Genomic DNA, 12,190 nt, shown 5'->3' with positions numbered 1-12,190 from the left:
ATGCTATTTTTAATGTCCACCAGTTCTACAAACATAGGCCTTGTTAACAACTCCATCTTACCCTTCGATTTTCCCAGTTTCAAGTGTTTGTACCAATATGAATTATTTTAATTTGGCGGAAAAGCGACACTGAAGATTCAGACATGGATGGAGATCCTTCTCATGAATAATCTGGTACATTCAGAAAACTCGTAATGATAAGCTTTAAAGATCCTTTGGAGACTGTTAGGTTTTCGGATAGCGAGTGACACACTTAGTAGGAGGTGAATGCCAAGATAAGAGAGGAAGCATAAACACACTAAGATTCACAACCTACACAAGTTGTATTCTTTCAAACTATATGTATGGTGGTGGATCAAGAATTTATACCTCATTCTCCAGTGGTTATGGCTAGATTTGGAAAGGCTTTATGGATAGAATTAAAATTATGGGTATAACGAACCAGAGAAGGAGAGTGACATCATTACATTCTGAGATAGAAGCACTACTATAGGCAATGGAGAGTATATTTGAATACTCAACATGTAATACTCAACATGTCAGCCATTTGAAACATATTCCAAGGAGCTCATAAAGATGATTGATGACCTAGCACTCTAGCAGTGTGGCAAAGATTTTTTTAACAAAACTGAGGAGATATCAGTTTTAAAGAGAAGGTAGCAAGACTTCAAAATTTTTTACTAGTCCCGATCAGTAAACAAGTCGGTTGATTCATTAATTAAGATAGCAAGAATTTTTCATAAGGATATATATTTTATTGGTTGTTTTATTCACGTCTGGTTATTCCAACCACATTTGAGTTATAGATAGTCATTTGATGTTAAAAACACACACACATGACTATTGATAGTTACAGCATTCTAGGGAAAATATATCAAATGAATTTATTTTCTTTCATTGTTTGCATAAATAAGGAATGCTCTTTAAAGAAGGAAAAATGATTTGAATGCCAAAAAAAAAGAGAGAGTAAGTTATCCTCTAAAGACTAAATTGTGGCAAGTTTTGTCACAAGGATAAGCACAGTCTATGAGCTTTGCTCCTCCTCTTTCGAAATACCAATCTCCCACAGCTACTGCAATCCCCTGTTTTCGTATGTACAATAAACAGCATTACTATTTGAAATTAAACCATAAATAACAAATTGTCACTGTAAGTAACGTGAATAAATCTAGCATGTGGCCAAAATATCATTATCTCCAAAATATTCATGTCAACCAATGAACAACGGCTAAACTGGACCAATACAAAATTCAAACAACAATTCTAGCTAAAATGTTAATTTGGAAATTTGCATAATGTTTGTAGCTTTTTAATGGGTTATATTCGAAAGACCAAAGATATTTGAATCATGATTAATAGTAAAAGACCAAAAATCTTCCTTACCTTTTTGTTAACCGCAGGAGAGTTTTGGGAATACCATGTGTCATGCCTCTCTGTTTGGCAATGAGCAAAGCACGAGTTAAGAAACACTCCGTTCTTACTCGGCTTCGCGAAACCTTTGATTAAATTTACCATACGAGTCCTGAAACCTGTCACACATGTTTCAAAAGTACGAACAAGAAAAAACAAAATTGGCTTAGTTGATTATTCAAAATCAAAAACATTAATAGCTCATGTGCCACCTTGCAAGAACTGGATCTGAGTTGCATTGCACTTGGTGTAGTCAAGTCTGCAATCATGCCAACTTCCACTTGGATCTGCAGATTTGGGAGCTAAACTCTCTTGGATCTGTACAAACAATATATCAAACTACACATTTTTGCCTTTTTTGTAGATCAAACTGAGGATTAAAGAAGAGAATATAAACAAACCTGCCACGAATCGTATGCAGCATTTAGAATAAACAATGGAGTCTTGATTTGGTTGATTAGGTTTTGTGGGAAAAAACACTGCAGTTTTGAATCAATAAGTATATTTATAAATATATCTACCATACCTAGTTTTGTTACAAAGATAGGAAGAAGATAAGACATACCGAAGTTGGATTAAGACGGTTTAGACAGTCCTTAGAGAGCTTTGTTTCCAGATTCTGTAGAAACATTACGCAGTTTTCAGTTACTATTCTCGAGACAAAGTGCAACACATTGCATATGTCAGTGTTCTTACCTGTAACTTCACCACGCCAGCATATAAACGCCTAAGAGATCGACCTCCAGAGACATCGATGCTTCAGTTACATAACTTACAAACCAAGTCAGTATATGTGCATATATATATATCAAAGTAGTGAATGAAACTAAATCACTCACGCGTCAAGGAAAAAGCCAGCATCACTCAAACATTTCACTCTAGTGGAAGGAGAAAACATATCCCCAAAATCATCACAGCGCAAAATTGCGGCAAGACCTCCAGCAGAACATCCAGAGAGCAGAGCCTAATGTGAAGGTCAAAACATAGCAAAATATACGAAAATACACAAAAAGAAAAGAAAAAAAGGATGATTTACCTGTTTAGCTTGACGCATTCCCTTTGCCATCAAATCTTCCATAGCAGCTAACCATATTCTTTTTCCTCTAAACTGAAGTTTTGCAGCCTAAAATTACATACAAGAATCAACGTTAATCAACACAGTTACCATTTTTTAAAACTCATGTTTAAACTTAAAGCTAAGCAAACCTTATTTTCGCTGTCTCCACTAAAGGATCCACCGTCACAGTACCTAACTTTTACTCTATTCCAGTTATAAAAGTCTGCAGACAAACATTTGTATTGGCAGCTTAAACAGAGATAAACATTATACAGAGTGATTTATTAGTTACTAACCTGGATTCTCTGCGGCTTTGTCACTTAAGATTCCTGTAAAAGGCATATTTTTCTCCATATACTTAGACGATCCACGACGACTTGTTTTGCGGTATACACAATTTCTGATGGTATCACACCATCCACCTCCCTATGAAAACATTAAACACGGTCATGTACATATCTATGTACATAGACACTATTTTTATGATGCAGCAAACCTCCAATTGAACTAGCCAATTCTTTGCTCCTGAACCAAACCCGCGATGCAAGTGGTATCCAGGAAGACTTCCATCTAGACACACTGCAAGAAAAACAAAATGATGTTATGAATAATATTTGAAGAAGTGTGTAGCAAGTAACATATATTATCCAAATGAGATGGATAAGATCATATTATAGAAGATATTTACCTGCTCCTTTAGCAGCAGCAGATTGAATAAGAGTGAGTCCTACCATTGGAAACTTCGCTTCAGAATAAACATCACTTTCTGTCTTGAACACCTTTGTTCCATTGAAACTTGTAAACCATTCCATTTCATCAAACTCCATAATCCCATTTACGGGAAGGATTAGGAGAGTGAGACCAAACAGAGTCAAACTCAATAGTAGCTTCTTCATTTCAGTGGAGACACAAGGCGTTTCGAAACTTGATCATAAACCTTGGTTTATAAGAGAATGAAAAGTTACTTTGATGAGAGAGAGATCTAGAGCATTTATTACAAAACCTTTTATTTTATTTTATTTTAATTAATTGAAAATAACATTAAATTACCGGACTGGTGACACTTAACAAGATAGTTAGTTGCATTTGACAAAAGATTCCAGATCAAGATCTAGCAAAAGTTAAATATAAATTTGGTTATGCAGAGATCAGATCGCAGAATGTTACAGACAGATTGCAATTGTTTCCGAGCTGACCTAAAGTCTATTCCTTTCACATTCATATATAATTGCTGTACCTTTAAATTAAACCATTGTTTACAGAAAATTTAGGTTCAGATGCTTAGGAAGCTGCCACTTTTTTGTCCTTATTGGTAATTAATATGATTTGGTAACTTGTGAGAATTACTCGTCATCCTGTGACAATCATATTCTATGTTTAGCATTGTCACTATCATTGATGCAATTCCCTTACGTCTAAACAGAGAATTATGTTTGGAGCCACATAATCAAAAAGCAGAGGTGTCTCAACCTGTTATTGTTTGGTTGGGTATGGACAAATGGTTTTCCTCATTGTCTTAATCAGATTCTCTATTGGAAATCGGTAATTTAATCAATCATGAACGCTCTGTTCCCTAACCATTTATTACCTTACATTTTCACTCAATGGCGGAGCCAGACAAAACCATTTGTCCATACCCAACCAAACAGAGCGTTGGTCTTTGCCCTATATTGATGCTGACAAATAAGATTTGAGTTTCTCTCTGAACCCAACCAATCATGAATGCTCTGTTCCCTAAAATTATTTTCATTGGTTTTTGAAAATTTTGTGATTATGCCCCTTATGATTTTAAGTTGAAACTTTATAAAATCATAAGGGGCATAATCAGAAAATTTTCAAAAACCAATGAAAATAATTTTTTTCCAATAATTCATATGGGCAGCTGCCCCCCTTCCCACCTATCTACCTCCGCCACTGTTTACACTAGATATGGAAATTCGATATTCCCTTCCAATTGTTTTTGACTGATTTAGATTTTTGGTATTAAGTTCATAAGTTTCATTTGGAATTTACTAATTTTAGGTCGGATTCGAATTGGTTATAACCAGTGCCAAAAATCTAATGAAATTACCAAAAAATATTCAAAACTGTATAAAATATTTAAAAAACTAATTAAAATCTAGTTAAACAAGTCTAATAAAAAATTATGAAATAATAAAAAGAAAAACTACACAAAATCTCTTAAAAATCTAAATAAATTATCATAACATAAGTAAAAATTAATAAATTTAACTAATTTTGAATATTCGGATCCTAAACCTGAAAATATCTAGCTCTTAGGCCCGTTTGAATATCTTTTTAATACTCCCTCCGTTTGAATATCTTTTTAATACTCCTTCCGTTTTTAAATATAAGTCTTTTTACAACTATGCACATAGATTAAGAAAATCATTAATTTCTTATATTTTCTAAACAAAAACATCATTAATTATTTACCTAACCACAATTCAACCAATAGAAAAGTAGAAGATATATTATCATTGGTCAGACAACATTAATTAGTAATAAATTTTACATAAAAAACCAAAAATGACATATAATTTAGAACAAAAAAATTTCTCTAAAACGACTTATATTAAAAAAACGGAGGGAGTAATAGATTGCGTCCGATCATGAATTTCCAGTGATTTTGAATCTTTGATTTGGAATTGGTTCGGATTTCAGGTATGTTAAAAATGCCCATGCCTAACTTACGCCAATTCAAGGGTTTCTCGAAACTACTTGTTATGGCGCCTAAGAAAATGTTTCAAAGAGACTTGGTGTCTTTCAATTGTCGTTTTGAGATCATGTGGGTGCCTTGGAGACAAAATTTCAGCTGGACAGAACTCCATCTACGTACACCCAATATGGCAAGTCTTGATGATTGTTTGTGATTGATGAATGTGGAGTTAGGCATGACAGCAAAAGAAAGAAAAAAGCCCTTTGCAAAAGTTGATTTTGTTTTGCATCTTTCAGCAAGGAAAAACACAGTTTCTTACTCCAACCAAAACTTTTTTTGTGCAACTTACTCCAACCAAAACTTGATACAAATTATTCCTAACAATCAATAATGAAACTACAACTCCTTGCTTCGGCTACCTCGGGCTATGTACCCCACTTCTCAAGTCCTTGATGTGAAACATCAGCTGCAAAAAGAAACAAAAGTAACATTGGCGCTTGGCAACTTTCAAACTACAATATCAAGCTCTATGAAACGAAGAAACAATCATTTATGTGCATTAGTTACCTTTGTACCCACGTAAAAGCTAAAGAACACCCCGCCTAGAACAGGTAATCCTACGATATCAAGTGGATAACATTAATGCAGAGAGCGTAAACAAGGACTGAAAACCGCTGACCTTCATTCATACCTTCTTTACTAAGAAAGCTGGACACAAACAAGCTTAGACCTGATGGTCCAATGACATAGCCAGCAAGATTTGCCATCTGCAAAATTGAAAAAAATTTTATTTGTCAGCATCAATATAGAGCCAAACTACAACCAAATGGACTAAGAGTATTCAGAAAATGCTATTTACCATGAGGCATGTGATTGTCACAGCGCCGGACAACGCCTTGAGTTCACGAAGGAGAAACTCTCCAAAAGCACTCTGAACCTGCAACAGTGCTTATCGAGTTTAACTACACTTTCCATGGAAAAGAACTCTAAACTTCAATGGAATTAAGGAGGTTTTTATTCGCCTTTGCACACTAATGATAGGCTCCTAAGAAAGTGAATAAAACACTCGTTGTTTAACTGACCTTAATTGCATTGGATGCTGATTTCAGTAACATTTCTGGCATGAAGAATAAACATGTTAACCATGCCCATGAAAGAAGCTTCCTGGTTGCAAACGAAACAATCAACCACATGAGAAGTTAAATAGAATAGTTCATTCAACGCAGAGGAATCATACGAAGGCCACAGATGATTACCATTCTAAATCATGCCACACGGCAACAAATGTGAATACAACCCACACATTCAGAAACTTTCTTCGTGATCCACCCAGAGGAATATACATATACCTAAATGGAAGTTGTTAACGTACTCTTCACAAGATGACATTAAAAGAAAATGATGTAGCGATGCTCTGAGTTGAAAGGGTTAACTATTCTCACCTGATAAGCCACCTATTAAACGATGCATGCCAGGTTTTCCAGAATGTTTCCAGGCTATAGCAATTATTAATGCAATTCGGCATGTTCTCAACAGTTTCAATGCCATTCACCTGAAAGAAAATGGTTTACAGTTGTCACATATCAGAACCTTTTCAATCCTCGTTTATGTTCTTTGAGTTTGTTTTGATATATGCTAATTTTGTATTCTGTGATGCGCGGAATATCTAGCTTATAGTGAACAATTTGGCTATTGAAAATTCATTGAGCAAAACATATACGTGATGTTTAAACTAACCTACGACTACAGAACTATTGTTACCAACAACGATCTTAGAATAATAAAATGATATCTAGACTGGGTGTGCCTTTGAAATTTAGAGGAGCATACCAAAGACCAGAAGCGGAAATATCTCCATAAAAGAAGGAACTTGAGCCACATGAAGTTTAGCACCTATAGAAGCACAAAGAGCTATACAGATCAGTATTGTATTGACATTGTTCTTCTCCACAAAACAAAGTTATAGCCTCTTGAGACGATATTAAATTGTCTAGTAAAAAGCAGTTTTGCTTTGCTAAACAAAAACATATATCAATAATCTCTTACTCCGTATCCAACGATAAATATTTCCACAGGAGATAATTCTCTCCACAGACCACTGTCACAAAATGCAAAGATATTAGCAGCTTGTAAAGCTAAGATATAAAAAATAAAAAAATTCACGGTAATTTTGAAAAGCGTTTCACCTGATCACAAAGGCATTGTAATAGAAGAATTGTGTCATAAGTTCCATCAGCAAGAAGCTGAATAACCAACGCAATCCATATCGAGCAACATCTTTCACTGAATGAGTATTCTGTGGCACATCTAGCTGTAAAGAACACCGACTTGTAGTGAGAGCTCATGAAGACAATACCAATTACGAAAAAAAAAAAGAAGGGTGTTAAAGACTAACAAAGACTGAAGGCATAAAAAATGCATACCTGAGAAGCAAAGGCATTGAAGCTTATGATTGGCCCTGCAAGGTACAAGGGGGCATAGACCAAATAACAAAGGTATAAAGTAAAACTGCAGCTGCTGTCACTTGCTACACCTTTCTCCTAACAATTTATACCACGGTAGAGATTAGTAATGCAATAGCAAAAGAACATAAATGATAGAACTGAAAGGCGGGTGCCATGTAGTCAACCTGTCGAACTACGTAGCAAGTCTTCCCCAACTTGCATAACGAACAACGAGTTACGTGTTTCTGCAAGAACAAAATATAGAGAAATAAGAGATGGCTACACTACAAGCTGTAGACAGTTGCTCAGGGAAACACTATAGACGCGCAAATTAACAGATAGAACAAGAGAAAACAATTAGCAAATAAGAATACACCAGCTCTTGTCTATAGGCTTGGAGACCAAAACTAATAAGAGACGACTATGTCTTCCTATCTAACATTCTCCATTCTCTCTTACAAAAGAGCCGAGTCATGAAAGGGAACTCACCTCCTGATCAAAATGAGAATCCAGTTGACCCCAGTGATAATCATATCCAAAACTTATCATTCGCAGAACGACTGCATAAAATTATATTGGAGCGAAACTGAGGTTTTCAACATACCAAGCTACGAGTTGACATAGAGAAATTTGCAGGGTAAAAAAAATACCAAAGTTAAAGCATATATGCCATCTGAATGTGCCCCGAAAGCTGTCCAGGAACTCAAACTGTCGCCTTGGATAAAACAGAAAAATAGACAAAGTGTTGGCTTTTAGCGCAACCACGATAACTCCAACTATATGCCAAACGAATAAGAACAAGACTCACCCGAAAATGGAGAAGGAATAGCCTTCATAAATACGATTGCACAAGAGGAAGAATAAGTTGAAAGCCCAAAGCATGAAAGGAAACAACTTTTTCCGCGCAAAAACCTGCGGTTATGTTAATAGACAGTTAAAAACTATTGACATGCCCAAGCTTAAAATTTAAAGGCTAGGAACATACCTTAACAAGGAGGAAATTAGCCGTTGCGATGGAGAGAATGTAAATGACGCTGAAAGGAAAATATAGAAGCAACTTAGCTTAGATTAATATAGAATGTGATGCTTGGAGGCAAAAGAAAGAGATGGAATCAGTATTACCAAGCTCCATGTAAGTAAGCCAAGTATACAAGTGACAAGGAAAGCCACAAGATGGCCATTCCTTTGGCTTTCAATTTGAAAAGAGACCTAGATCCATTTGCAATCACGGTGAAAACAGCGAAAACGAAGCTGAGAATTGGCAAGTTTCCGCGGAAGTTCCTCCATTGAGCATCGGATACATCCTAAGTTCAAAACAGGAAATGAAGCTTCTTATAGATTCACAACAACAAAAAAAAAGGAAAACAAGGAATCAGAGGATTACATTGCGTCGACTAGGGATGAGCCAGCCAGGAGCTAAACCGCGGAGCTTCAAGTAATGATCTAAAATTGCATCACCAAATTAGAAGAATGGGACCCTAAAATTGATTGTTGTGGTGTGAAAATGGAGGTTTACCGTGAGAGAGACGAAGGGATATCCGTAGAGCATAGGCGTAGAAAGCGACGGCGTAGAAGAGTATAAGAAGAAGCTCTCTCTGTTTCCACTTTGCGTACCGATCCATGACTGATCTTTGATGCTTTTTGACATACAGTTTTGGAAATGAGTGATTAACCTCGCCGGAGACTATTGGCGCAGATCATCCGGTGCGAGACTCAAACTCTCCAAGTCTCTTGACTCTCTTCCAACACTCGTTGCTCTGCAACAAGCCCGCAACAGAATCAGTTTATCACAGCCAACAACAAGATGCTTGATTCATGAGCTAAAAGCCTAAAACAGTCAAAGAAGACACCAGTCCGTGAATGCTATACGATTTGTGATGTATGGGTTTGAGGCAGAATCAATCAAAAGAATTCAAAGTGAGCTCAAACGCAAGAGCTAAGACAAGACACAATCACAAATTGCAGAACACACCTACCTAAGTGAACATAAAGAAGTACAAGTTCCGAGAGAACATAAACAAGCTGAAACAAAACTGACAAAGACAAAGAGCCAAACCTAATAGACGTTTCAGACACAGAGAAAGTAAAGTTTCAGAGATCCAACTAGATCGACCTTTCAAGACAACCAAAAGATACAAAGCTATCAAGAAAACCACAACATTCATACACAACTAACGAGATTCAAATGTTCTAAAGCCTTGAGACCATAAACACCAAAGTAACGAGAGTATATTATTAAGTCATGGCTGTCAAAAAAAAAAAAAAAGCTGTCAAAAAAAAAAAATATATTATTAAGTCATAAGTAATCTGCTTAAAAAGTCCACAACACACGCAAGAAACCCACAACATAACAAGAAAGGGACTAAACACAATCATTACATGGCTCTCATGTATATACGGATGGTCCCAAACAAAAAGTATAAGCTATTAAAAGAAGTTTATTCACCTCAAGAGATTCAGCATTGTAAAAGAAATGCACAGAGAGCTAAAGCAGTTTACAGGTTACACACCAAAGTGTAAGCTATTATTATAAGAGAGGTGGAAAAGGACTAACCTCGAAGAACTAATACCCAGATCTTAGACTCAACACACAGCTACTCAGTTTCAAAATCAAATCCAAAATCATAAAATTCACAGCTGACCCAATACAAATCAAGTCCAGAGTTCATTGATAACATTGTCAAAACTCAAAAGCGAACATCTACTGATCTAAGCAAGGACTCATCTACAACTACAAGTCTACAACATCTAAGAGAAGATAACCCAGAAGATCGAGAGATAACCTTTGATTTCGTTTTCGTCTTCACAAGAACATATGGCCTTTGATCGAGAGATAACCTTCGATTTTGATTCAGAATGGCCTTTACTCCGTAGGGAAACCAGATTTTTAACCCTTTTACCATTTTACCCACAGAAACCAAAATCCATATTAATTAATACTTACGTGCACCTTTTTTTCTCTTTTTTTTTTGCTGTTAAAGAGTTAGTTGTTTTTAAAGGGGTGTGTTTGGCTACTCATTCGGATTCGGTTAGAAGCTATTTGGGTTTCGGGTTTCAGATTTTCGGGGTCAAAGATTTCAGCCACATTCGAGTATTTCTAATGTTTTGGTTCGGGTTCAGATTTTTACGGGTTCGGATAACCTATTAAAATTATTTTAAAATTTTTAAAATTCATTATATACTTTAAATTTCTCAAAATCTATAAACAAAATAATATATTACATACAAATTTGAATAACATATGTCAAAATACCTAAACTTAACATATAATTTGATTTGCTTTGAATATTTGGATAGATAATCAATTGATATTTCAAGTATTTTTGGTGTTTTGAGTATATTAATTTAGATATTTTAGACATTTAATTTTGATTGTTAGTATATATTTTCAAGTATTTTGGACAATTTATAAATATCTTATATATTTAGGTTGATTTTAATAGACATTAAATCTAAAATATATTTATATAGGAGATATAGAAATCTATTTCGGATACATTCGGGTATCCGAAATACTTCAGTTCGGGTCTATAGTTCTATATAAAATCACTTCAACAATTTTTTTTTTTTGACAACAATAACTACACTTCAACAATTTTATTAAACAAATAAAAACTCACAAAATGTAATTATTTTCTAAAATCACGTTATTGGATTTTTGTTAGTATAAATTATTTCCATAATGCTTTAAATCAATATTTTGTATTATTATAAAAATATAGCAAAGTTTATGAAATTTGTTAGTTATAAGTATCATATATTTATTACACTAGAATTTGATTTTGTATTATGTAAACCCAGGTTTATTTTATAGTAATTGAATTACATAAATTTTATACAGTATGCGAAACATATAAAATATATTTAAATTTTATTTAGTATGTTTAAATAATAAACTAAATATCAATTGTGTACTGTTTAATATGTGTAAAATTAAATAGAACTTTAAAATATAACAATTAATAAATTTTCTATAATATTTGAATTATAGAACATATTCAAAATAAAAATATTTTTTTTGTTTTAAATTTTAATTATTAATTATGTGTTGTTTTTTTGAACTACATTGATTATGTATTTTCACATATATATATATATGACAATAAAAATATATATATATACTGAATTATATTTTTCTTTAGAAATAATTTTATTAAATTAATAAATATATTTTAAGTTGTAATATTTTGTATTATTTGTTGTTTTCATAGTACGTAATAATTAATATTTCAAATTTTTAAAATATATATAGAATGAAATTAAAACTAAAAGATCACTAGTCATATTTTTTTTCTAAAACTAAACTACATTAAGCTCAAAAACCACAAATTTAATATTAATATTTTATTAATTTCTAAAACAGAAACCAAAAACAAAAAAAAAAACCAAAAACTAAAATCACCATTCGTGTTTTTCTCTAAACACTAAAATCTACTGCAAAATTAAAAACCAAAAACCTAAATCTAAAATCCAAAAACTAAAAACTAAAAACCAAAAAAAAAAATCTAAAATCTAAAAACCATCCAAACAATCATCACCTAAAAATACGGATTTAGGGTTATAAAATCACATCCCTATCGGGTGGTGGTCGTTTTTTTCAGCTTGACAATTACCACTAAA

General features: G+C 33.8%; 2 protein-coding genes across 2 annotated transcripts; both read right to left on the bottom strand.

Annotated features, from left to right (window-relative positions):
- Positions 1–843: 843 nt before the first annotated feature.
- LOC106434244 (pectin acetylesterase 2) lies at positions 844–3,671 on the bottom strand. Its single transcript, XM_022691729.2, has 12 exons — positions 3,156–3,671; positions 2,964–3,046; positions 2,764–2,893; positions 2,617–2,690; positions 2,447–2,533; positions 2,250–2,374; positions 2,107–2,167; positions 1,976–2,029; positions 1,812–1,889; positions 1,623–1,728; positions 1,384–1,529; positions 844–1,082 (listed from the first exon to the last, which is right to left on the bottom strand). Exons 1-12 carry the CDS (start codon positions 3,361–3,363, stop codon positions 972–974), a joined length of 1,263 nt encoding a protein of 420 aa, XP_022547450.1. The 5' UTR covers positions 3,364–3,671; the 3' UTR covers positions 844–971.
- Positions 3,672–5,373: 1,702 nt separating this feature from the next.
- Positions 5,374–10,505, bottom strand: LOC106434241 (membrane-bound O-acyltransferase gup1). The gene is made up of 20 exons (XM_013875078.3): positions 10,354–10,505; positions 9,087–9,327; positions 8,955–9,013; positions 8,693–8,874; positions 8,556–8,604; positions 8,379–8,482; positions 8,221–8,285; positions 8,060–8,130; positions 7,756–7,815; positions 7,550–7,666; positions 7,313–7,437; positions 7,173–7,224; positions 6,957–7,019; positions 6,569–6,678; positions 6,383–6,475; positions 6,209–6,290; positions 5,986–6,063; positions 5,818–5,893; positions 5,694–5,743; positions 5,374–5,592 (listed from the first exon to the last, which is right to left on the bottom strand). Exons 2-20 carry the CDS (start codon positions 9,190–9,192, stop codon positions 5,542–5,544), a joined length of 1,593 nt encoding a protein of 530 aa, XP_013730532.2. The 5' UTR covers positions 9,193–9,327; positions 10,354–10,505; the 3' UTR covers positions 5,374–5,541.
- Positions 10,506–12,190: the final 1,685 nt, after the last annotated feature.

This window comes from Brassica napus, chromosome A9, assembly GCF_020379485.1.
Source record: "Brassica napus cultivar Da-Ae chromosome A9, Da-Ae, whole genome shotgun sequence".
Lineage (NCBI taxonomy): Eukaryota > Viridiplantae > Streptophyta > Magnoliopsida > Brassicales > Brassicaceae > Brassica > Brassica napus.
Note: the sequence above shows the minus strand (reverse complement) of the source record. Positions and strands in the feature narration are given on the sequence as shown.